The sequence below is a fragment of the Cygnus olor genome, chromosome 4, assembly GCF_009769625.2.
Source record: "Cygnus olor isolate bCygOlo1 chromosome 4, bCygOlo1.pri.v2, whole genome shotgun sequence".
Lineage (NCBI taxonomy): Eukaryota > Metazoa > Chordata > Aves > Anseriformes > Anatidae > Cygnus > Cygnus olor.
In genome coordinates, this window is record NC_049172.1 from 74,797,466 (window position 1) to 74,819,414 (window position 21,949).

The 21,949-nt window shown below is 54.1% G+C and overlaps 1 protein-coding gene and 1 long non-coding RNA gene across 13 annotated transcripts in view; one reads left to right on the forward strand and one right to left on the reverse strand.

Annotated features, from left to right (window-relative positions):
* Positions 1-21,949, forward strand: part of PTPRA (protein tyrosine phosphatase receptor type A) — a 100,441-nt gene that overhangs the window by 70,491 nt on the left and 8,001 nt on the right. For 10 of the 12 annotated variants that reach the window (XM_040556222.1, XM_040556226.1, XM_040556227.1 and 7 more), the window contains 9 exons: positions 7,011-7,089; positions 7,530-7,898; positions 9,413-9,430; positions 14,362-14,446; positions 16,467-16,540; positions 17,833-17,969; positions 20,374-20,464; positions 20,766-20,842; positions 21,479-21,515. In XM_040556222.1, the coding sequence (XP_040412156.1) occupies positions 7,011-7,089; positions 7,530-7,898; positions 9,413-9,430; positions 14,362-14,446; positions 16,467-16,540; positions 17,833-17,969; positions 20,374-20,464; positions 20,766-20,842; positions 21,479-21,515 (967 nt within the window). Of the gene's footprint in view, positions 1-973; positions 998-5,719; positions 5,809-6,285; positions 7,090-7,529; positions 7,899-9,412; positions 9,431-14,361; positions 14,447-16,466; positions 16,541-17,832; positions 17,970-20,373; positions 20,465-20,765; positions 20,843-21,478; positions 21,516-21,949 lie in introns of those variants that run through there. The other 2 variants (XM_040556218.1, XM_040556229.1) reach the window with 2 other exon arrangements.
* On the reverse strand, positions 132-4,673 carry LOC121069775. Its single transcript, XR_005819611.1, has 2 exons — positions 3,013-4,673; positions 132-1,525 (listed from the first exon to the last, which is right to left on the reverse strand). It is a non-coding gene; the product is annotated as an uncharacterized LOC121069775 (long non-coding RNA).

Consider the following 21,949-nt stretch of genomic DNA (forward strand, 5'->3'; position numbering starts at 1 on the left):
TTTTTTTAAGCGTTGCCTGCACACAGATTATTCGGGTTTACTCTAGGCTGCGAGCATAAAGCTCTCCTCGGATATCTGCCCATGCTGATGTGCTCGTCCGGGCGCTGGAATTGCACTGGGACACTTCCAAAGGCCGTACAAAAATGTTTATTTCAGGAGAAAGGTGTCAGAGTGAGCATCGGGACCTCTCTCCTCCTGGGACAGCCTTCCTGCCCCGCTGCCTGCGCTGCTCCTACCTGCCGTGCCCCTAATTGGCAGTAAGTTGGTTAATTGCTCACCACAGCAGATGTTCGCTCCGTGGTTGCACCAGAACAGCTTATCATGCTACATACACGGGCACGCAGCATTAAAAGACTAATTCCCGTAAAGAAAGTCTATTAAAGGGTCAGAAACAAGGCCTCCAATAAGACCAAAATGTTCAGCTCAAATCCCCCGTGTCAGTGCAGGAGGGCACAGAGCTCCAGCCCGGAGCCGCTGCGGCACTGCTGGGACGGTGCAGGGGGCTCGGCGAGCTCGGGGCGCGGCAAATTTCAGCTCAGCAGCATCAAAACCCCAGCGTTTGGTTGGGCTGACACGGTAAAGCGGCATCTCTCTGGTTTTGCAGCTCTGGAAATAGCCATCGAGGCATTTTTCATGGGTTTTGCGGTGCGCTCTGGTACCCTGCTTGCTTGGAGGGTGAGCTGGGTGCGCGTGCACGTAAGGGCTGCTCCGCTGAGTCTCGTTCATCCGGTTTAATGGCAAACAAAACGAGCTGAATGTGCAGGGGGTGATGCGGAAAGGTGTAAAACTGCCCCAAAAGCTCTTTCACGGGCAGGCTGCCACGCTGTGCCGCGCTCGGTGGCGTCGCGGCGCTCGCGCGGAGCCAGCTCGGCGCTGGGGCACACCCTTAATTAGCAGCCTCTGATTTTTCTAGTTTCATAATCAGCGATCTCGGCTGCACCAGGAGGGTTACTGTGGCAACAGGGCCGAACCGCTCCGCGGTGCCGCATCCCCGCAGGTAAAATTCCTCTTTTTTTTTTTTTTTTTTACCTTTCCTCTGCACTTTTCTTAGCCGGGGGCTGCTCCCCGCTCCCTGCACCGCGCCGCTGTCCCGGGACAGGGTAAGCACCATCGGCCGGCGGCGCTGCGTGACCGAGCGCGTGCCTTTTAAGCAGGGCTCAGCCTCCCTAACGGGATTTTAAGGGAACGATCCCCTCCCACACCTTTGTTTCAAGGGGGCTGCTCCGTGGCTGGCTCACCGGGAGCATCCCGCAGCTGGGAGGTTCTCTCGGCCCCGCAGAACGGGCTGCGCCCGAAGCGTGGCTTGGTTTATTTTATTTTGGCTCGGTTTATTTTATCTTGGCTTCCTCTTTTCGCCCGTGTTTTCCCTGCCCGCGGGCCGTTTGCTCGCTCTCCAGGACGCATCGTGTTGGGTAGGGATGCCGGTGGGCTAAATAGTGGCTGGGCTTCATCCTAAAGCAACTGGTCCTTTCTGAAAAGGAGCTGCCGGGCTGAGCGCTTCCTCTCTGGGTGCCACAAGCGGTGCCTGGAACAAAGAAGGGGAAACCCGAAAAGATGCTCTTGAAAAAAATAGATGTGTTCCTGTACCACCTGACTTCTTTTTTTTTTTAATCTTGATTTTCTGGGGGGTAATTAAGCTGGGATTGCCCAGCCCCACTCCCGCCCCCGAGGTGCTGGCTCTCTGCTTTTTGGGGACGCCCGTCCTGCCCCGCGGGGCGATGTGCGGCCAGGAACAAAGGGGGAAGCGGGCAGCTCGCGGGGCACGGGCTCCCACAAAGCCAGCAGGAGTTACTCCAGCAGATCCGTGCTCCTTACTCCAGGACAAGGTCTCACCTCCCTGCCAGCCCCAGAGGAACCCCACACCAAGTCCCCAGGTCGAAGCTCAGCACCAGTACCTTCCCTGCGCCCCCTGGCCGGGCAGCTCCCTCCTGCTTAGCTCACCATTCCCATTTTTCTTCGCATTTCACCTTTTTTTTCTGGCTTCGCGCCTCGTACCGCTCTGATCACCGCTGGGTCCTTTTGGGAACCCCTCCGGCTGCTCAGTTCTCCGGTGCTCCAGCTCCAAAAAGCCCTTCATCCCCTGTCATCCCCCTCCACACTTCAACCACCAGCTAACCCACACCTTGCATCCCCGGCAGGGCTCTCCCTGCTGCGTTTTACCAACCCCACACTGTCCGGGAGGAAAGTGGAGGTGCTGCAGACCCGCTGGGCACGGACCCGTCCCGGTTTGTCGTGGTGCAGCGGTGCGCAAGCCCCCCCGCACGCGGTCCGTCCTCAGCCAGCAGCGGGCAAATTAAGCCCAGCCTCGTTAGGAGGATTATTAGGAAAATTATTAATAGGAAAGTAATCGGTTGTCTTTGTAGCTCCGTCCCTCCGAGGGGCTCGGGCAGCTCCCAGCGGTGCCTCCGCTCGGAGGGTGGCGGAGCGCCGCGGTGCTGGTCAGCCCTGGGATGCTCCGGGCTCCTTTGGAGGCATCCCTCAGGGCTTCCTTTCCCCTGAGGAGCTTCGTGTCTATTCATTCGTGGCTCCTAGGAGGTGATGCTTGCCTCTTACATACCACAAGGGCTCTTGCAGTGCTCACTGGGGCTTTTTCCCCGAGCTGGCGGCACGCTGCTCGCCGTGAGCACGCGGCGCTGGTGGCACCCGTGGCGCTGCTCGGTGCTGGGGTCTCCTTCCCAGCCCTGAGGGTGTCCTGGCTCTAAAGTCCCTGCAGATTTCCCTCGCGAAACGTTCACAGGTTATTCTTAACTAGGGTCTCAAAGGTCCTTGTGGGTATTTGTGAATGAATTAAACGTGTATCGTTCGTCCGGGGAGTAAAAAAGCCAATTTGCGAGGCTGTGTGATAGGAGATGGGGCTGAGCCTCGGGGGTTTCCACTTGGCAGCAGCAGAGGTAGGAGGGGACCTCGGGGAACAACCTTCCTCCCAGCTCGGGCTGGGGAACACCCGATCCTCTTCTCTTAACCCACCCGTGATGGTTTGACATTGCTGTCCCTAATTCCCTGCGCACCTACCTCGATATTGCCCCGTCTGCGTTACCAGCTCTTCAAAAGAGGGCTCTGCATTCCCTTGTGCCGAATGAATAGTGAGAATTTGGGGGATGCAGCTTGGGGACAGGTTGGGCAGGTGCTCGGGGGTGGAGAAAGCAAAGCCCCGAGCTCGTCCTCCCTCCTGGTGTGGCGTTTGTCACTGTCGCTGGAGTGGAAGCCGCCTGTTTGTTTAAAAGGGGAAAAAAAGAAAAAAAAAAGAGAGAGATGTGCATTTCAAGGAAGGGCGAACGGTCGCTGTGATTCATCTTTTCTGTTGAGGAGTGGAAAAGCAGAGGGCGGGGTGGGGGAATGATGCTCAGTGACACATCAAAGCCCTCGGTTCAGCTTGGGAGACACACGCGGGGGATTAGTCACTCCGGGTTAGCGCAACAAAACGCCTTTCCCCCCTGAGAGCGGCGTCTCCTCCTCTCCGCGATGGCAGTGAAACGCCTGGGCCCTTGTGATCCCGGTCCTCTGCCCCAAAAGGAGCTGCTGGAATTGCCTCGTCTGGGTCAAAACCCCAAGCAGAGGGGGTTGTCTTGGCCTTTTGGGGTCCCTCTTGTGTCTCATCCAGAGCAGGAGTTTCGGACGAGCCCCGTTCCCCGCGGGACCCGCTCTCCTCTCACCTCGCCGCAGCTCCCCTCCTCTCCACGGCCTCTCTGCAACAGGGTCAGGATCGATGCCAGGCACTGCGAAACCACGCTGCCCCGGCACCTTAAAAACCCCGGGCACACACGGATGGAGGGGATGGGGAACGAGGGAACAGCGGGTTTGTTTCCCAGGACGGCTGCACCGTGCTCGTAGCCTGCTGCCACCAAACAAAGCCGGCTTTCCCCTCTCTTTTTCCTTGCGTTCGCTCTCGTCGAGCCCTGCTGTGAGCTGCCTCAAAGGGCTCGGCAGCCAAAACCTTGCTCCCGGTTGTGCCCTCTCCCCTGCCCAAAAAAAAAAAAAAAAGGGGAGAAGGGAATAAGTTTTTATTTTTCGCTGCGGGTGGAGCCGGCACAAGGCAGTCGGGTGCTCGCCGCTGAGCCACGGCGTTTCAGCGTCCTCCAAGCAGCAGTAAAATGGTTTCGGGGGTCCCGGCGAGCCGGGCAGCATCGGGGTCACGTCTCCTGCTTAACACAGAATGGGATCGCCACATTTCACAGGAATTAGGAGGGTGGCGGAGGCGGGGATAAGGGGATAAATCCCAGCAGTGCTCGGTGAGTGCCCTGCTCCGGCTGCCTCTGCTTTCTGGGAGCACAGGGAGGTGCTGCTGTGGCCAGATCCCCCCCCGGCAGCACTCCGATACCATTTTTAAGCCACTTGTTACTGCCTCAAGCAGTTATTTCCTCCCACCCCACACCACTGCCAATCCTCCCGACGAGATCTGCAGCTTTCTACAACCCCAACCCCGAAGCCCGGAGCGCGGCGGAGGGGCAGCGGCTCCGGGGGCACCCTCCCCGGCGCGGTCCTGGGAGCGCGGCCAGGGGAAAGCTTCGGCTTTGGGATCGTTCCCGAGATCCCCCCGGCTGAACCCGAGGGCTGCAGCCGGCTCCTTGCCCCTTGGCAGAGCCGGAGACGTGACGTCAGGGTGTTTTTGTGCGGCGCGCACAGGATGCTGCAGGCAGCCAAGGGCTGTGCTGAGGGCGATAACATGACAAGTATTTCCTCCCCGGCTTCCGAACCAGCGGGGAGGGAGACCAGGGGGAAGGGAGCCTCGGGTCGCTCCGGCTTTTTGGGGTAAAACCCAGAAGGTTTTTTACGTTAGGGGCCGGGCACGGCTCACCTTTGTTCGTGCTGCCTTTGGGGATAAGGAGGATTTTTAAAGAGCAGGGGCTGGGAGCGAGCCCCCCCCCCTCCCCGGGATGGAGCCTCGCGTGACGCAGCGTTTTGGCACTTGCTGGCTCCTCCAGATCCGTTTTGGGGGATGAAGCCGGTGGCCGGGAACAGAAGCAGCTCCCAGGTTTTTTTTTATCCGTGTTCTGGTGATGCTTGTGGGGCTGCCCAGGGTCCTTTCGCTCTCAATGCTCACAGCTTTTTCCCAAAGCCCTAAAAAGCGCCGGAGCTCACCCAGGATGTGCGTGGACCGCGTGCATCCCTCTTTCTTCCTAAAAACGGGGCAAAGCTCAGGAAAACGCAGCGACGTGCCGTCACTTCCCACTGCAGACCCTTCCCTCCTAATGCAATCGGCTGGAATCTTTCGCTCGTGGCCCACGTCTCCTCTCGGTACCAATCCTGCCACGGGGGTGGAAATCCCAAATCCTGCCTTGGAGCGGGACGAGCGGAGCCGGCCCCGCGTGGGAATCCTGCACGGTGCCGGTGCCACGTGCGTGCTGTGTCCTGGGGATTTCACTTTAACAGCCAGGAAACATCCAGCTCTCGGCAGCCTGCTGCACTCCCCTCGTCTTCGTTTTGCCGTGGCGCAGGATGCTCAAAGCTGCCTCTTGCAGCCAGTTGCTGCGGTTCTCACCAACGTTGCCCCTTCCTGGTTGTGGTGTCGCTGGAATTTAGCACGGGGAAGGCACCAGCTCCTTTTCCAGCGCTGGAAAACCCGCGTGGCTTAGGGAAGCTCAGCTCCGGGGTGCGATTGCTTGGTACCGGGAGCAAGAGCTGGCGTCCCCGAGGCTTGCAGGGAGCGCGGCAGAGCTCTTCCCAGCGCTCCAGCTGCACGTTGTCTGTCCTTCAGCCTCAAAAACCTTTCTTTCCACAGTCAAAACGGTCCCATTAACAAGTCGCACCGAACATATCGAGCACCGGGTGCCGTGTGCCAGCCAAACCCTGCAGCTGCAGCTTCCCCAAGTAGCCGTGCCCATCCTTAGCGCATCCCATGCTGGAGCAGGACCTCGGGGAGGCCTTGCGAGGCCACCCCTGCTCTGGCCAGCACCTGGAGGCCCAAATGGGTTCAAGGTGACCCAGGCAGGCACTGTAACCCGCGGCTAAACCTGCCGCAGGGGTGGCTGCTCCCATCGTTGGGACCCCTCGGAGCCAGCCCTGGCATACGCGGGGCCGGCTGCGCAGCGGGCTGAAGGCAACCTCTTACCTCTGGGGCTTGGCTTCCTTCTGCTTCCCTTCCCTGTGGGCAGAAGGGGTCTGTCCGACCTCCTGAGCCCTGAGCTCAGGGCAATCTTCGGCCAGTTGGTCGTTAGGGGGGAGGAAGAAAATGTAGGAGGGTGGTGGCGGTGGTGGGAGGACGCCGCGGGGCCGGCTGGGGCTGGGAGGAGCGCGCGTTTCTGCAGCTTCCGCTGTTCGTGACCTCAGCCTTGTCCTTTTGCCCAGGTTTTGGGATGGGTCTCGACCGAAGCATCTTCAAATAAACACGACGAGAACAAACAAGGCGGGATGAGTTGAAGGGGAGGGGGATTTAGGCTGAATCGCAGGGGTGAAACCGCGCTGGTGGCACGAAGCACGGAGGAAGGTGCCAGTGGGTGCCAGGTGGAGCCCACGCTGAGCTCCTGGTCTTGGGACACTTGGGGCAGGGTTTGGGCAGGGTGGTGGCATCTCACCTCCTGCTTCCCTTTGTCCGAGCCTCTGATGCTTATCTGGCTGGGAGGAGGCAACCGTACCTGCGCTTTCGGGGCTTTTTTTGGGGGAAAAACCCCATAAAAACTTGGAGCTTGTGTTTAAAGGGCTGGGGTAGAAAGCCTGGGGGTTGTTCTGGGAAAAATGACGTTACCGATGGCATCGCCCTGTGATGTTGCAGGACGCTTCCTGGGAAGAAACGCAGCGCACGGCTCCATCGTGAGCTCCTCCGTGCGGGTTTTCATCACCTCCCAGGGTTTGCTCATTCCCTGCTTCATCCCTTCCCACCTTTCCTGGTCCACCAGGGTGGGATTTCTCCTCCGGCTGGGGACGTATGAACGTCCAGATAAATCCTGCCCACGTACAGGGACCCCAGCTCTACACGTACAGGGCGCCCAGCAGCATCCCCAACTTGAACTAATTTGGGAGACAGCTGATAACGGTTTCAATAACTCTTCTTTGTGCTCTTTTTTTTTTTTCAGGTCAACATGGATTTGTGGTTCTTCGTCCTTTTGCTGGGAAGTGGCCTGATCAGCGTAGGTGCTCACAATGTTACAACAGGTAAGCCGTGCTCCTTGTCGCCTCTCTGTTCCCCTAGACCATTTTTAGGGTGAAAGGAGTGCTCGTGTGCCCGGTGTCTCACCTCTCCTGCCTTTTGTTAGCTGAGATACAGTAAAAGCATCTGAGGAAAGAGTGGTACTCAGATGGGACCTGCAGATTTTTCTCCTAGCAAATACTGAACCTCTCTTAAGGGGGATAGGGGCTCTAGCCTTTGAGCCTTCCCCATTTCATATTAGGTACTCAAGTGAGCTGCTTTGATAGGATTCACGTCTCCATGACGTGCAAAGCGCTCTCTGCCCTGGACGTGGGATTTTTTGCTAGTTTTTCCCCTCGTGTTTTACACCCCTGTAGTCACAGCAGCACAAACCAGCCCCTACGTCCCGCAGCGGCCCGAAAGGGTACCTCAGGGTGCTCCTTTCTCCTTCTTCCCCTGCTTTCAGAGCCCCCCACCGCAGCGCCCACCTCCTCCAGGAGCCCCAGCAGAGCTCCTACGGCAGCTCCCGAGGACGGCAGGACGACGAGCGCCCACGGCCTCAACGCCAGCTCTCCGGCGGCTGCTTCCACCCTGCCGTCGGAGCTGGCTACGACCACAGCCCCCAGCATCTCCCCCAACGCCACCACCGTCGTCCCCAACGCCTCCACCCCGGGGATGCCGGTGCCCACCCCAGTGCCTCCGGCCACCCCGCTGCTGCCCAGCGCCACGCCGCCTGCCCCCAGCACCGCGGCCCCCAGCACCGAAGCGGAGGTGACCGAGGGGAACGTCAGCGCCACGGTGCCGAGCCAGGAGACCTCTTCTGCTTCCCACAACAGTAAGGCACCTTCCTCACCTCTCCTTCTCCCATCTGCCCTGTTCCTGGCTTTGCTTCTCTCCTCTTCTCTTGTTTTGATGAGAAGTAGGAGCGAGAAGGCACTTTGGGGCAAATTCCGTAGGGATACGAAATACACAGCTCGCTGAAGTCACCAGGTCCAAACGGATTTATCCTGCTCTGGTCTCTGCGGTTCAGACAGGGAACAACAAAACAGAAAGCAGCAGCAGCTTCTTGCCGAGACTCTGGGCGTACCAGGAGTCCCAGGATCTCATGCCGCTTCTGTCACAGATGAAATCCGTCCCTTTTTGTGGTTTCCTCAGGGTGAAATGGGGCGCAGCTCCTAGGTGCTGGATGACAAGTTGGTCCTCAGCGAGTCTGTGTAAGCCACAGCAATGAATGACACCAGAATGGTGCTGAGCTGCAGAGCTTGCATCACCCAGAGCGTTGCTACACAGCCGTTTAGCTGCGTTTTGGTGCCAGCCGTGGGCTTAGCCCGCACCTTTTAACACTGTACAAGCACGTGCACAAGGAGGTCCCAAAGGATTTAAGGCTTTGATTAGCGGTGGCCAAGCAGGGGTGAGACCTAGCTCCTAGGAAAAGCTGCCAGGTGGGCTCATTATCCAAAATCGGCCGAGCTGGGGATGTAGGATGATGCAGACCCATCTGGTAGGGTTTATCTGGGGAGGTGAGCTGATATTCTGCCATCAGGCGTGGTGCAGGTCCGGAAGGAACAAGGCTGGGTGCAGCGTGAAGCCCAAACCCGAGTGCCCCGAGGTGGTTTCCAGCACCGTGCCTCCCAGGACGTGCCACCCAGCCTTGTCCCTGGGACAGAAAATGCCAGTGCCACGCTCCACGAGATGCCATCCTGCTCCCGTTCCCCTCTTGGCGCTCATTTTTCTCATTTGAGAAAAAATGGTGAGAGTAATGAAGGCAAAAGCCTTGAGCACAGCCGAAACTGGGACTTTATAACACGATGTCTGCTCGCAGCGGGCTGGGTTTATAATTTTTTTTGTCTTTGCTGTGTTTTTGTGACTTGTGTTACTGCTTGTGGGGAGCTCCTCGCGCTGTGCTGTCACGCGGTGGCCGTGGCAAGGCTGGAGGTGGCTTCCCACTTGGGGCCAGTCCCCCGAGCAAACGGGCGAGCCAATTCTCCCTTTATTTCCAGAGATTTGGCAAGGAGCAGAATTAGTTTTAGGGCTGCCTTCTCCATTCATCTGCACGGATTGGGGTGGAAGAGCTGTACACACCGCACAGGCAGCTCCTGCTTCTCTCAACCTATATATATATAAATCCTTTATAACCAGCAAAGCTTTTTGTTCCTTTTTCCTTACTACTAAGTGAAAACTGAAGTTTATTTCCTCGTGTCTTTAGTAGTCTTTAGTAGCTGGCGTTTTAAAAGCAAGACGTGCAGGAAGATGATGACAGTTGCTAAATCTGTTGCTATTTCAGGCTTTGATCTTATTAGAACGTCTATTTCTTTGTTGCTAAGAGACTTGTGTTTTATTTTTCTGCAGGTAACTCCGACAGAAGAGGTAAGAAATGTATCTCTCATTGCTCTTTATTCAAGCCCCGTGTAAAGACATTTCCAGAAGTATTCTGCTAGTAGAGGGCTCTCCTTATCACACGCTTTCAAAATTGCTTTTACAAAGCAGATCTCAAGCTCTTTCCAAGAGTTGCTAACGTATTGATGTCTTAGCAAGTGTTGGGCTCTTGTTTTTTAAAAATAAACAATTCGGGAGCGGTTTGTGCACACCGTGAGTTACGAGGAGCTCCTGCTGCACACGCCGAGTCCGTCAGCATCGCCTTGTGCACAGCTCAATGAACAAGTCCTGAGCAGCTGCTCGAGAAATTCCCTCCTCTTTTCCTTCTGAATTACCTTCATTGACTGCGACCTACCCTATTTGACCAGGATCCGTTCTGCAAATGATGTGAACAATTATTACTCCCATTCATTTTGCTGGCAAGGAGTAGCAGGAGTGCATTTCTGGTAAGGTGACAGCGCTTACACCCATTTCTCCGTCTCCAATTCAATGACTTCGTCCTGAGAACCAGCTGTTTCTGCTGGTTAAAGCAGAATATTTCCAATTTCTCATGCCTTTAGCAGCACGGGAGCCAACGGACCAGAGGTAGGACCAGTCCGTTCGCAGGCTGTAGAAACAAGCTTTCTCTGTGTGTTTGCATCATTTTCAGATGCTGTTTCAGCTCTGTACACCCCGTGGCAATCAAACTGATTTTCTCTGCTCGGTGCTGTTAGTATTTGGGAAATCCCGTGTCTTGGAGGATTATTCTGGGCGATCACAGCTCCTGCTTCCCTGGCACGGCGCTGCCACTGAACCCTAAACCCTTTTAAAGTCAGACCCGGGAAAGTTGCAGCTTCCATGGAGGTTTGACTGTAGGACTGACCTCAGGATAAGCTCTGCCGTGAGATGAACGCCTGTGAGCTTGTGCTGGAGTTTTCCTTCAAATCCAAGGGGTATTTGGAGCAAACGCTAGCGACGACTCGCAGGGAGGCGAGCCGTGGGAATGAATATCTCGTCTCGTTTCGAGTGCGTGTCCCCTGGGAATCGCTCCGATGTTGGGGAGAGGAGAAATAGGAAGTTTTCTCATCAGGAATGTTATAGGAATGTTATTCCGAAACTAAAAGCTTTCCTAACAATGTGTTGATCGAGGGTTATTTTGAAGATGAGGAGCAGAAAAGTGGTTTTAATTAATGCTTTCTGGGGTGTTTCCTTGTTTTCCTTTACAACCTGTCGTACCCAGACATGAGGACGTGCCTGTGCCTCACCCCGAGGGCACGAAGGCTCGGTGAGAGCAGCCGGGTGGGCATCGAGGCTGCAGCTTCGGTGCAGAGCACAGCGGCGTGGAAGCACCTCGTGGGGCTTTGGCTGGCTCTGCTCGTCCCAGGCTTCTGATCTGGGGTCACAGTGGGGTTTTTCCTGAAGTCAGATGGAAATTGGTGTTTTGCCGTTGTCTTTCCCAGCAGCACCGAACTCTGCATTGTCTGCAAGTCCTTCCCCATCTCCTTTTAGCAATCCTGGCCTTGCACCGGCCACTGGTGGATGAAATTACGGAGATAAAGGTAGATTTTGCCTCTCAGAAGCACCAGCCGTGGCTCTTTGTCCCAAAGGGTCATCTCTGCCAGCTGCTGGTAACGCAGGGGCTTCGCCAAAGAATGAAACTCGTGTCTTCAGTGCGACGCGATGGGGGTGTGATACGGAGTGCGTATAACAGGATGCAAACTGATGGGGGGGTTTGCCCTCGGGTTAGTCTCACCTCCGATTTTCTCCTGTCTTGGTTAGATTTTAGAGAAAAAAGGTAGATTGGGATATCCCCTGGTTGGATCCTCTGTGTAATGCGTTCCTCTCCTTGGAATTTCAGATGGGGCTGAGGTTTTGGTGCAAATGCTTCGATCCAAATGAACCACTCTGTGCTGGCCGCGGCGGGGACAGGACCAGCTCAGCGGGAATTTCTTGAGGCTTTGCTGCAGTTATTGCAAAGCCTTTATCCCAAACTTTATCCCAAACCGCGCTGTCTGTCGTGGCTTCTTCTTACTCCACTTCCCAAACACTACTGGGAAGGAAATACGCCAAGAAAATAAGTGAGGTTGCATCACGAATCTGCCCCTATGGGCTCTTTACGGTGTTTGCAGAGGACGTAGCTGGCCTGGGGCTTAACGCTGCTCGGGACCTGGGGGTAGGGCCAGGCGCTTCCTTCTGCTCCCCCTCGTGACCGTGGGCCAGCCTTGTGGGGTTTTCTTCCCCAGCCTCTCACGTGCTGTTCCTTTTCAGAAATACTGACCCTGCGTCTTCGCTTCCGTTTCTTAACCCCATGATTCTGCTTGTGGTCCCGGTTTCCTGGCCACTCACCAAAGTGTTTGCCTCCAGTTTTGTGGGCAGCCGGTGGCAGCGATGAGCACGACGGGCTGCTCAGCACTATCAGCGCGGCGTGATAAGGAGATGACAGCCTGCAGACACGAGCCTGGTGCGTTGCACAGTGCCTCGAATCGCAGACGTGGTCCTGCCAGGATGAGATTTAGGCACCTCGATGCCTTTCACGCTGGACCTACACGTTTGCTCCAGCACTGCAAGTCCATGAAAGCAAAGGCTCGAAGCCCTTGTTATCATGCCGGTGATGCCACCCCAGCTGTAACTCCCCAGGGCCAAGCTGTGAGCAAGGAGCGAGCGGAGCAGGAGCTGCAGGAGCGTTGGCACCGCTCACCACATCTCCCAGGGGGAAGGAACCTGCCGGGGCCTTCGGGCTCGTTTCCTGCCGGGGCCGGGCAGCGAGGCGCTGGTTAGCGGCTGCGGTGGAGAAGCTCTAACTCCTCGAGCCAGATGTGGCGAAAGAAAACGCTGCAACCCCCCCCCGGCATCCTGCTGCCAGATGCCGAAACCCCTGCCCGTAAATCACACCGGCTGCCAACAGCCTGCCAGCAGGCGCCGCGGCGGCTGGAGCGATGCCGGGGACGGCACCGGGAGCTACGCCTGCACGCCTCGTGTCCTGGAGGGCAACGGTGCTCCCAACATGTACCTGCCCCCGTCCAGGCAATGGTTTGTCTGGGAAGCTTGGCAGGCACTGAGAAGGGTTTTAAAGCAAGCGGGCTCGATAAATTCCCCCCTCTGGTCCCAGCTTAGAAACTGGCTTCTGCTTCAGCAGAGTTTCCAGGCGGGTAGGGAAGGGGTTCAGATCTCGTGGGGCTCTTCTGCAGGACCTTCCCCACCAGTGAGGATGGCAATCTGTGTTCAAAGGTATCATGGAAGCATCAGAGAATCATTTAGGTTGGAAAAAACCTCCCAGATCATCAAGTCCAACCGCTAAGGGCTGAACGCGGGCCATGGTAGGGGAGAGGTGAAGGCTGGAACAGTACGGAATATGCAGGAGACAGAAATGTGTCCCGATAAATTCCATGTTTGCTGCTGGGCTGGGGGAGATGCGGACACAGGGACTGAGGGCTGGAAGAACAAAGAATTACAAGACTGGGGGAGTTTCATTTTTAAATTCTATTTGCAACGCTAGGTCATCGCCTACAAATCATTACCCCAAAATCACATATCTGTTGTTCAGAATAACATTTCGAGGCCTCGTGGCTGTAGAAGGGAAAAATGCAGAAACATAAACAGAGTGTGCCTTGGTAGCTCCGTAGTCAGAGGATTAAATCCTGCTGGGAAAATGTGCTGGCTGAAATCACGGAGAGGCAGAACAGGAGCGCTGGCCCAGCAGCCCAAAGGATGCTCAGAAGGTGGAGACAGGAGCCCCGGGGGCCAAGGCATGGAGACACAGCCCGGTGGCCCGTGCAGATTGACCGAGCTGCTGGAAAATGAAAATCCTCCCTGCTGGCCTCGCTGCGATTTATCTGGAATATGCCCGCTGGGGCCATTTTCCTCTCTGGTTAGCGTTGCTTGTCTTCCAGCTGCATCTGGGTAATTTGCTTGCTCCGACCGGTGTTTCTCTGACCTCCGGGGCAGGTAACAAACAGCTTGTTGTAACCGATCCCTGGTGGGTCCGGGAGGATGGGAACATCTCATCCGTGCCAGCCCAAGTGTGTTTGCAAGGGAACTGTGCAGTGCGTGCCCTTGAAAATGTCTGTGAGGAGCGAACAATGAAGCAAGCTAAATTAGTTCATACTCGCCAGCCTCGAGGTGCGAAGGGCGAGAGCACACACGATGGGTTGTCTGCAGTCACCTGCTGTCTGCACTTGGTGCCTGCAGGAGGAGAGAAGTCCGAGCAGGGGCTGAAGGCCACGTCTCTGCCGCAGCTCAGACACCGTTTCGTGATGAAGCAGGCAGACATCCAGCCAATATCCCCCAGCCTCTCTAACAAACCTCAGTCCCGGGCTGAACACAGTCGGAGTCAAGACTTAGTGTGGAAGCATTGCCTCTTACTGGACGAGAAACTGGAAGCAAAATCATGACTATTTTAAATAATACACAGCATCTGTGTGGTTTTACGAAGGTCACAGTTTTCACCTATTTTTATTATAAGGATCCTTACCATTTTTCCAGAGCTCATGGGCATATTTAGAAACTTCACACACCGATCTTTACGACATAGGCAGAAGATGCTACGGGTCTGCAGGCAGCAGAGCAAAAACTTCTGCCCTGCAGCAGGTGGATCACTACGGGCACTTTGAATTGTGCAGAAGGACCCCCTAGTGTGGCCCACTTCTCCCCTCTTGCAGCTTTCTCAACAGCAGTTTTCATCTCTGAGATCACAGTTTCCAGCTCTTAGAGAAAATTCAGGTGCTGCAAGTGGTGTTGGTAGGTTTTAATCTAACCCCGGTGTATCAGTACTCCTTGAGTATCAGGTCATGGACCTGTCTTCACTGCCAGACTTGACAAAGGCAACCCTATCGAGTAACTGTGTTGTTTGAAAGCAGAATTTGTAGGGCTCCGCCCTGTTAAATTGTGGCTCTGGGTGTTTTTAGATAGCTGTTGGTAACTGCACCTTTCTTTTCCTGTTGCAGATGAGACTCCAATTATTGCTGTGATGGTGGCCCTGTCTTCCCTCCTAGTCATAGTATTTATTATTATTGTGCTGTACATGTTAAGGTAAGAAATGCTTTAATGCTGACTTCTCTTACTTGACAGAAATGAATTACTGAATGAACAGGAATAAGCAAACGACTGGCTGCTTCCTATCGTGAGCCTTTTGTTCTGTTTCCTAAGCTGTGCAAAACCGACACAGCCAGCGTTAGAAAAAGAAGTCAGTAAGGATAATGAAAATTATGTTTGGGGTTATTTAATAAATGCTGCTTATTCCTTTCACTATAAAGCTATTCCTTATGTGGGGTAATGCCTGTTCAGTTAGTGAAAATGTGATATTTAGTAGGACAGGCTAAACTGAAGTCCTGTTTGTGCAGTTACAGAGCAGGTAAGGTTTCCTTGCAAGGCTTGGGGTGATGGTTTGAGTAACCTGGGGAAGCTGAACTCTGGCTGGCTCTTGAGCCAGAAAGTCCTTTGTGTGTGAAGGCGCATTATTCCTTCATTCCCGTCTTGATATCGAACATGATCCAACGTCCGTGGAAGCCAAGCTGTGCCATGTGTACCGCACCTGTACATCATGGAAGCAGCTCTCCCACTGCATGGTGGTGGGTGCTGGAGCTTGTCAGGAGCACCGGGTGATGCTGCAGCTGGAGCTGGAGCCTAACAAAGCCTTTTTGGATCCATTTATAAAAAATCCAAGCATTGGGGCTGCTCAAAAACATACCCTTAATGAACCCAGCTCCTGAGTGCACGTCTGTTCAGCTAGAAGAGAGTGTTTATTCACCTGCAGTAAACATTTTAATTTACTCGACATTCTGGTGATTAAAAAATTAAAAAAAAAAAAAAAAGGCAATTTCCTTAGTGGTAGAAAAATTCCCTTTGTCTCTTGGCTCAGGGCCTGCTCTCGCAGCAGTGAACCTGAGGAAAGTTTTGCCTTGGGAGTTCGGCAGCAGCAAAATTTTGAGTCCTCCCCACCTGGCACCGGAGCCGGCTCCAGGCCTGGAAGAAAAGGTTTCTGTTCACCTCGCTCCCCCTGCGCCTGGCCGGTGATTCAGCAAAACACTTAACTTGAGGCAAATGGAATGTGAGCATATGCTTCAAGTTAAAAGCAGATGGAGAAGCGCTTTGCTGAATGAGGATGGATTAACTTATGTTTTACGGGCTTTGCTGAATCAGCCTGCGGCGCAGGAACTCCTTGGGGTGCCCTCTGTAAAAACCATCCTTAAAGGCCATCCTCCTGGCCTGCATCTTGTGCCTGCAGCCTTTCTGATCGCATTTGGCTAGAAGCTGTGTCCGTGGGCAGGATTTTACAGGTCCTCTTAGCGCTGTTTGCTTGTTCACCTCTTGGATCCAACGACGACTTCATAAAGACGTGAGGAAGGGAAGTGCAGCGTCACTGCGAGACAGCTGGCCTTGGCCTCCACAGTGACAGAGCCACAGAACAGTTTGGGTTGGAAGAGACCCTAAAACCCATCTATTTCCAGCCCCTGCCAAGGGCAGGGCCCCCTGCCCCCAGCCCAGGCTGCCCCCAGCCCCATCCAGCCTGGACTTGGGCACTGCCAGGGATGGGGCAGCCACAGCTCCTCGGGGCGGCCTGGGCAGGGCCTCACCGCCCTCACAGTGAAGAGTTTCTTCTTGTTTCTAACCTAAATCTGCCCTCTTTTGGTTTAAAACCATTCCCCTTGTCCTATCACTGCACCCCCTGACAAAATGTCCCTCCCCAGCTTCCCTGCAGCCCCCTTTAGGTACTGGAAGGCCGCTGTGAGGTCTCGCAGGCCCATTTTAGCAGAGGCAGGTTTCCAGGCACAAACCCTGGAAATTTCCCAAAGTATCCCAGTTCTCCCCAAATCTGATACAGGTGGGGTGGTCCAAATAGGGAGCCGGGACCGCTCGCAGGTCGTGGTCTGTGTGGTTTGGGAAAAAGGTTTGGAAAAAAGGGAAAACAAGGGCCTGGGGCAGGCAAAAGGCTCAGCTGCGAAGGCACACCACGAGGCTTAGAGCTGTGGGTGGGCACCACTCATCCAGACTGTAACCCGGCATCTTGGTGGTTGACTCCTGATTTTCTCAACTCCCTTTTCTCCCTTAGGTTCAAGAAATACAAGCAAGCAGGGAGTCACTCCAACTCCTTCCGCTTGCCCAACGGCCGGACGGACGATGCAGGTGAGGCTCGTGTTGCCATGACTTGGGGGCAGAGGCTTACAAAGCAGGTCAATTCCTCCTTCAAAATACAAATGGATTGTTTTAGTTGCTTTTTAAAATTTATTTATTTGTAAAACAGAGCCCTGTAGAAGTCCAGGAAGCCCGTGTGTTTGGCACTGTAGCAGTCTGAGCCCAGTGCAACTTCAGCAGGCAGGGCCCGCTGCAGCCAGAGGGCTGGGTGCCCTGGCTTTGTTTCCCCTAATGTTTTTGCAGGAAGATGTTTTTTTAATCTGTGTTTTCCTTTCTTTCTTGTTCTGAACTTTCTGTTTTCCATGATTCTGACACACTTTTATAAAATGAGAATTCTCTTCCCTACTTTAATTCCAGTGACAAATGTTTTCCCTCAAGTGTTCAGTAATGTGATCGCTTCCAAAACCAAACTGCTTGCAATTCCTCTTGAATATCCACAATATCCATTCGACTCAAATAAGCACATTTTTTGAAAAAACACACCTTTGTGAAATAATTCAACATCCTTCTCCACTTTTAAATTAGGGTGACAGCTGATTCAAACTCTTGTGGAGGTCTTCACATTGACTGTAGGCACCAAGTTAACATTTCAGAGAGAAAGCAGGGGATGCATTGGGTTTTCTTTATAAAAACCTTTTCGAACTTCTGAAAGATGCACAAAAATTACAAATGCAATTAAAAAGTCTTGTGGCAACCTGCTGTAATGTGAGTGATGTCAGTAAGAGCTGAAGAGGATCCTCCACCTCTCAGACTCAGTGCGGATCTGTTTTTTGAGCTCCCCCCATATAAACCAGACACCTTACAAGTGAGCGCTAACTGAAAATCAGCACCTTTTTTTCATGTTGGCAGCTAAGGCCTTCCCAGCCCGAGTTTTATATTGCTATAAGCTAAGGTGTGAACTTCATAAACCGTCAGTCGTGTTGATATAACCCTCACGTGGCCTTTCTTGGCTTCGCTTGCCTTGCGCGGTAAAACCACACGTGAGAGCGGCCCTCACTGTGCTCACCTGGGAGTTACGTCACAGTCATCCTGCCAAACTTTCTGTGTTAATGAGGATAAGGGATGAATTCAAATGAGGTAGTCTTCAAAAAAGCATAGGATGGTTGGGGTTGGGAGGGACCTCGGAGTCCCCTAGAGCGAAATCCAGGAGCAGGGACAGCGAGGTGGCCCCAAATGCAGACAGCCCAGGGTAGGGGAGCCCCCTCTGCCCACCCGGGCAAGGATGGGTGCCGGGCACGGAGGAGTGGCTGGGGGACACCTCTGATGCCCGGGTGTCGTTGCAGAGCCTCAGAGCATGCCGCTGCTCGCCAGGTCCCCCAGCACCAACAGGAAATACCCACCTCTGCCCGTCGACAAGCTGGAAGAGGAGATCAACCGCCGGATGGCAGATGACAACAAGCTCTTCCGAGAAGAGTTCAACGTGAGTGCCTTTGCCTCTCCCTCTCTCCCGCAGCGCGAGGGATGGATGGGAGCAGGACAGATGAATAAAGGGGTTTCTTTACTCCATCGCAGTGTTTTTTTCCAGTGGACACAACCAAGCCAGTACGGGGTGGTGGTCATCTTTCAGACCAGTCCAAAAGGCTTCTCTGTTCCTCTGCAAAGCAATGAGTGTTTATTGCAAGGGGGGCAGTGATTATCTGCAGCCCTGGAGCAATTTCACAGCTGATGAGATGAAGGGTGTGATGGAGAGAGAATTCAAATCTCTGTCTTCTTTCCCTTAAATCCCGCAGCTCGGGCAGGCTGCTAACAGTGTAGGGTGTATGACACACAGCAGAAAAATCCCGGTCTCATTTTGCAGAACAGCGGAGACAAAACAGCTGGTACATCAAAGTGAAAGCTACTCGGAGACTTTTACATATTTATTGCAAAACACACAAAGAGATTTTTACTCTTGTAACTGGTTTTTAGGATCTCTCTATCTCTTTGCCTGAGTGTGCCTGTCTGCCCACCCACCTGCTCTCATTTCGTAGCCTTCTCTTGGCATCTTCCATCCCATTGTCTAGGTTCATCTTGTGTTTAAAGTAGGTTACTGAGGAGTGGTGGGGATTTGCAGGTATGCTGAAGAAGCCCCCCTCCTTGCCCACACCTGTGAGGCTCTTTTCCCACCTGCAGCCCTGTGCAGGGATGCCAGCTTGGGGGTGTCACATGAGCAAAGGGGATAATTGAGTTGATAAATAATGAGCGGGGCTACTCTTGCTTTCACTGCAAAATGCAGAGAGCTTTGCTAGCAGGCTGCCCTTTGGGTTACAGTTTTCTGGGTCCAGGACGTATGATGAATGCCTTGAGGTGGAGGAGCTCTGGAAGAGCATCCCGGCCCGCTGGTTTCCTCCCTGGTGCTGCCTTCCCTCCTCCCGATCCTCATGGCTGTGACAGAAACACCGCCAACATGAACTGCTTCTAAAGCTGTGCTGTGGTGTTGTCTCAAATCCACAAACAGACAAAACAAGAGCTCTGACAGAGGAATGGAAATGACCCAGTCTGTTCGAGTAAGCTGTTAACCTAAGGGTTAAGACTGAACGATGACGATTTACAGAACAACACCTGGCCTTCAGCACTGATTGATTTTGGCAATAAGTCAAGTATCGTGCTCTGATCAGCTCCTCTGAGATGTCTAGAGCCTCTCCCTGGTATTGCTGAGCTCTACAGCCTCTTGTGATGATGAACCTCATACGGTTTCCTCTCGGCCACACAGTAACAGGCAATGCTGAGAGAGGTGATGAGGTAGGGGACAAACTTAATAACTGTCTGGAGCATTACGCCAGGGCTGCTGAACTAGCTGGATTCCCCACTGGCCTAATTAATGAAAGAAAATCCACTGCTGGCCTGATTGTGCTGCGGGTGTGGTCTGCAAATTCATAAAACCTTAGGCCCAAGGCGTGTTATGTTGATATTAGGACTGTGACAAGATAAAAACCACGCTCGACTTTCCCCAGCTGTCACACAGCTCAGTACCCCTCGTGACAGAGGGAGCTGCGATAAGCTGGAACTAAATTCTTGCTGAATAACCGGGGAGGGGGATCGCCCGGGTTGTAAGCACTGGATTGCACAGAAGGCTTCCTGGTCGGGACAGGATGGTGCAGGGCAGCTCCCTCCTAGCCCTGTGGGTACTTGGGCCATGGGGTTTTGAAGCAGGGGCTTCAGTCGGGGCGCGTTTGGCCTCGCTGTTAATGGAGGAAATCTCAGCAGGAGCCTCCCTGCGCAGAAACGAGCTCCCGAAACCCTGTGCTGGTGGGCTTGGTGTTGGAGGCTTTACTGCCACCTCGTGTCTGTGGGTCTTGAGACTGCAGATAGCGCCTCTGGGAAGGGATTTGCTCAGCCCAGGCTGTCTGAGTGATCACCTCGAGCTGGGTGGGGGCAAGGAGCGCTGCAGGGGTGAAGGTGAGGGACGTGGGTTGGGGGGACTCATCCGGAGGGGCAGGCGTACGGGGAAATCACGTGCCTTAGCAGGCTTAGCAGAGCCGTGACAGGCTGTTGGTGTGGCTTACCCATGGATTTTGGAGAGCTGAGCGCCCAGGAGTGATGGTGCTGCCCAGAGAGCTGTACGTCCCGCAGGGAGCCCGTCTGTCAGCATGTGTAAGCAAGGGGGAGCCACTTCGTGCTCTGATTTTCTTTCCATGAATAGGAGCTGCTACTCACCTACCTCCTGGGGGCCAGCGAAGGGCAAAAGTTAATATTTGCCCTTCCTTTTTGCCCCTCAGATGGGATGCTCAGACGTGGCATGCCTCACCAGTGCCAGAGCACTGCTCGCTTCGCGTTTAGAGCAGTGCCACGAGTCCCCTGGTGCGGGACAGTATCACCCAAAACCCCGTTTTGTGCCGTTGCAGGCTCTCCCAGCGTGTCCCATTCAGGCCACGTGTGAAGCTGCTTCCAAGGAGGAGAACAAGGAGAAGAACCGATACGTGAATATTTTGCCCTGTAGGTATCAGAGTGGCCGGTGGGGCTGGGGGTGTGGATGAGGGAGGACACCGCCGGGGTGGTCTCGCCTCCCGGAGGGGCTGCTGCAGCTGCCGTAGCTTTAGACACACACCATACATCCTTGGGTAAGGTCCAGCACCTCCCCAGGCTTGTTCACAGAAGAATTTGGGGGCACAAAGTCATTTATGTGTGCAGCAAAGCCGGGCTGGGGACCCACAGAGCCCGGGCTGCGCTCCAAAAAATGTCTTTTTCAGCCCCGTGGGGTTTTTGTTTTTAATGCCCAGTTGTCATTTTTCCCCAGATGATCATTCCAGGGTTCACCTGACTCCCGTCGAAGGGGTTCCTGACTCTGACTACATTAATGCCTCCTTCATTAATGTAAGTGCTTGTCCTGCTTGAGCGGCTGCTTTCCCCCAGAGCATGGCCCAGCCACGTGTGTGGCTTTTATGGGGTGCGACTTTTGTCTGGAAGAGGACCCTTACGGACGCGGATGAACGTGTTCCAGCGATGGGAGCACGAGGCAGGGAGCTGGGACTCGTAAATTCCGCCTGTAGCTCTGCCATTGCTCGGTCCCATCTCTTCACACCTCGCTTCTCTCCCACTTCTGAAATAATGAAAAGCTCCTTGGGGCGCTGCAAAGCCCAAGCCAGCCGCTTTGGGAGGGATTTGGGAGCCGTTCCCAATGAGGAGAGGATTTCTGATTAACAGCTGACGACTCTTGGGGCTGATTAATCACAGGTACTTCCCAGCTTGCAGGGCTGGACATGAAAAAGACATCAAGTAGTTGGCTAAAATATATTTAGAGATAACTTTGCCCTACTCGGCTCCTAGGGGGCAGCAGGGTTTGTGCCTTTTGGTAGTGAATTGATGATTTCGGAGAGGGGGAGAGCATAAACTTCACTTTATAGTGCTCATATGAATACAAAATCTTGCTTTTTCTTACTTCGATGTCCTGTTTCTTGCCTTGGACAAATGCTGGTCTTTCACCTTTCCTTTTTCTCCTTTTTTCCGTAGGGGTACCAAGAGAAAAACAAGTTCATTGCTGCACAAGGTAAACAGCTGGTTATTCTGCTAGCCTCGAGGGATTTGGGCTGGGTCCTTCTGCCCTGTGAAGCTGTGCGGGTAACTGCAGGGCAGGGCCGCGTGGTGGACCCTGCTCAGCGTGAAAGGAGGCTGGGCTGGCCCACAGTTTGTCCCCAAAAGGATTAAATTTCTGCGGGTGTTAGGGAAGGAAGAGAAGCCCTGCCTGTGAAATACCAGGTGCAGGAGGGTGTCGATAGATTTCTTCCTCATGCTCCCAGCCCCAGAGCCTTGTCCTCCCACCCCGAGCCAGAGCTGCAAGTGGCTGAGATCTCCCAAAACATTGCTAGTTAACCACTCAATTAAAGGCCCCTTAATAAAGCTGGGAAACCATTTATGCTGGAGAGAGCGCCGAGAGGTCTCTCTTCATTTCTGCTCCTTTATAAACCTTAGCAGAGAAGAACG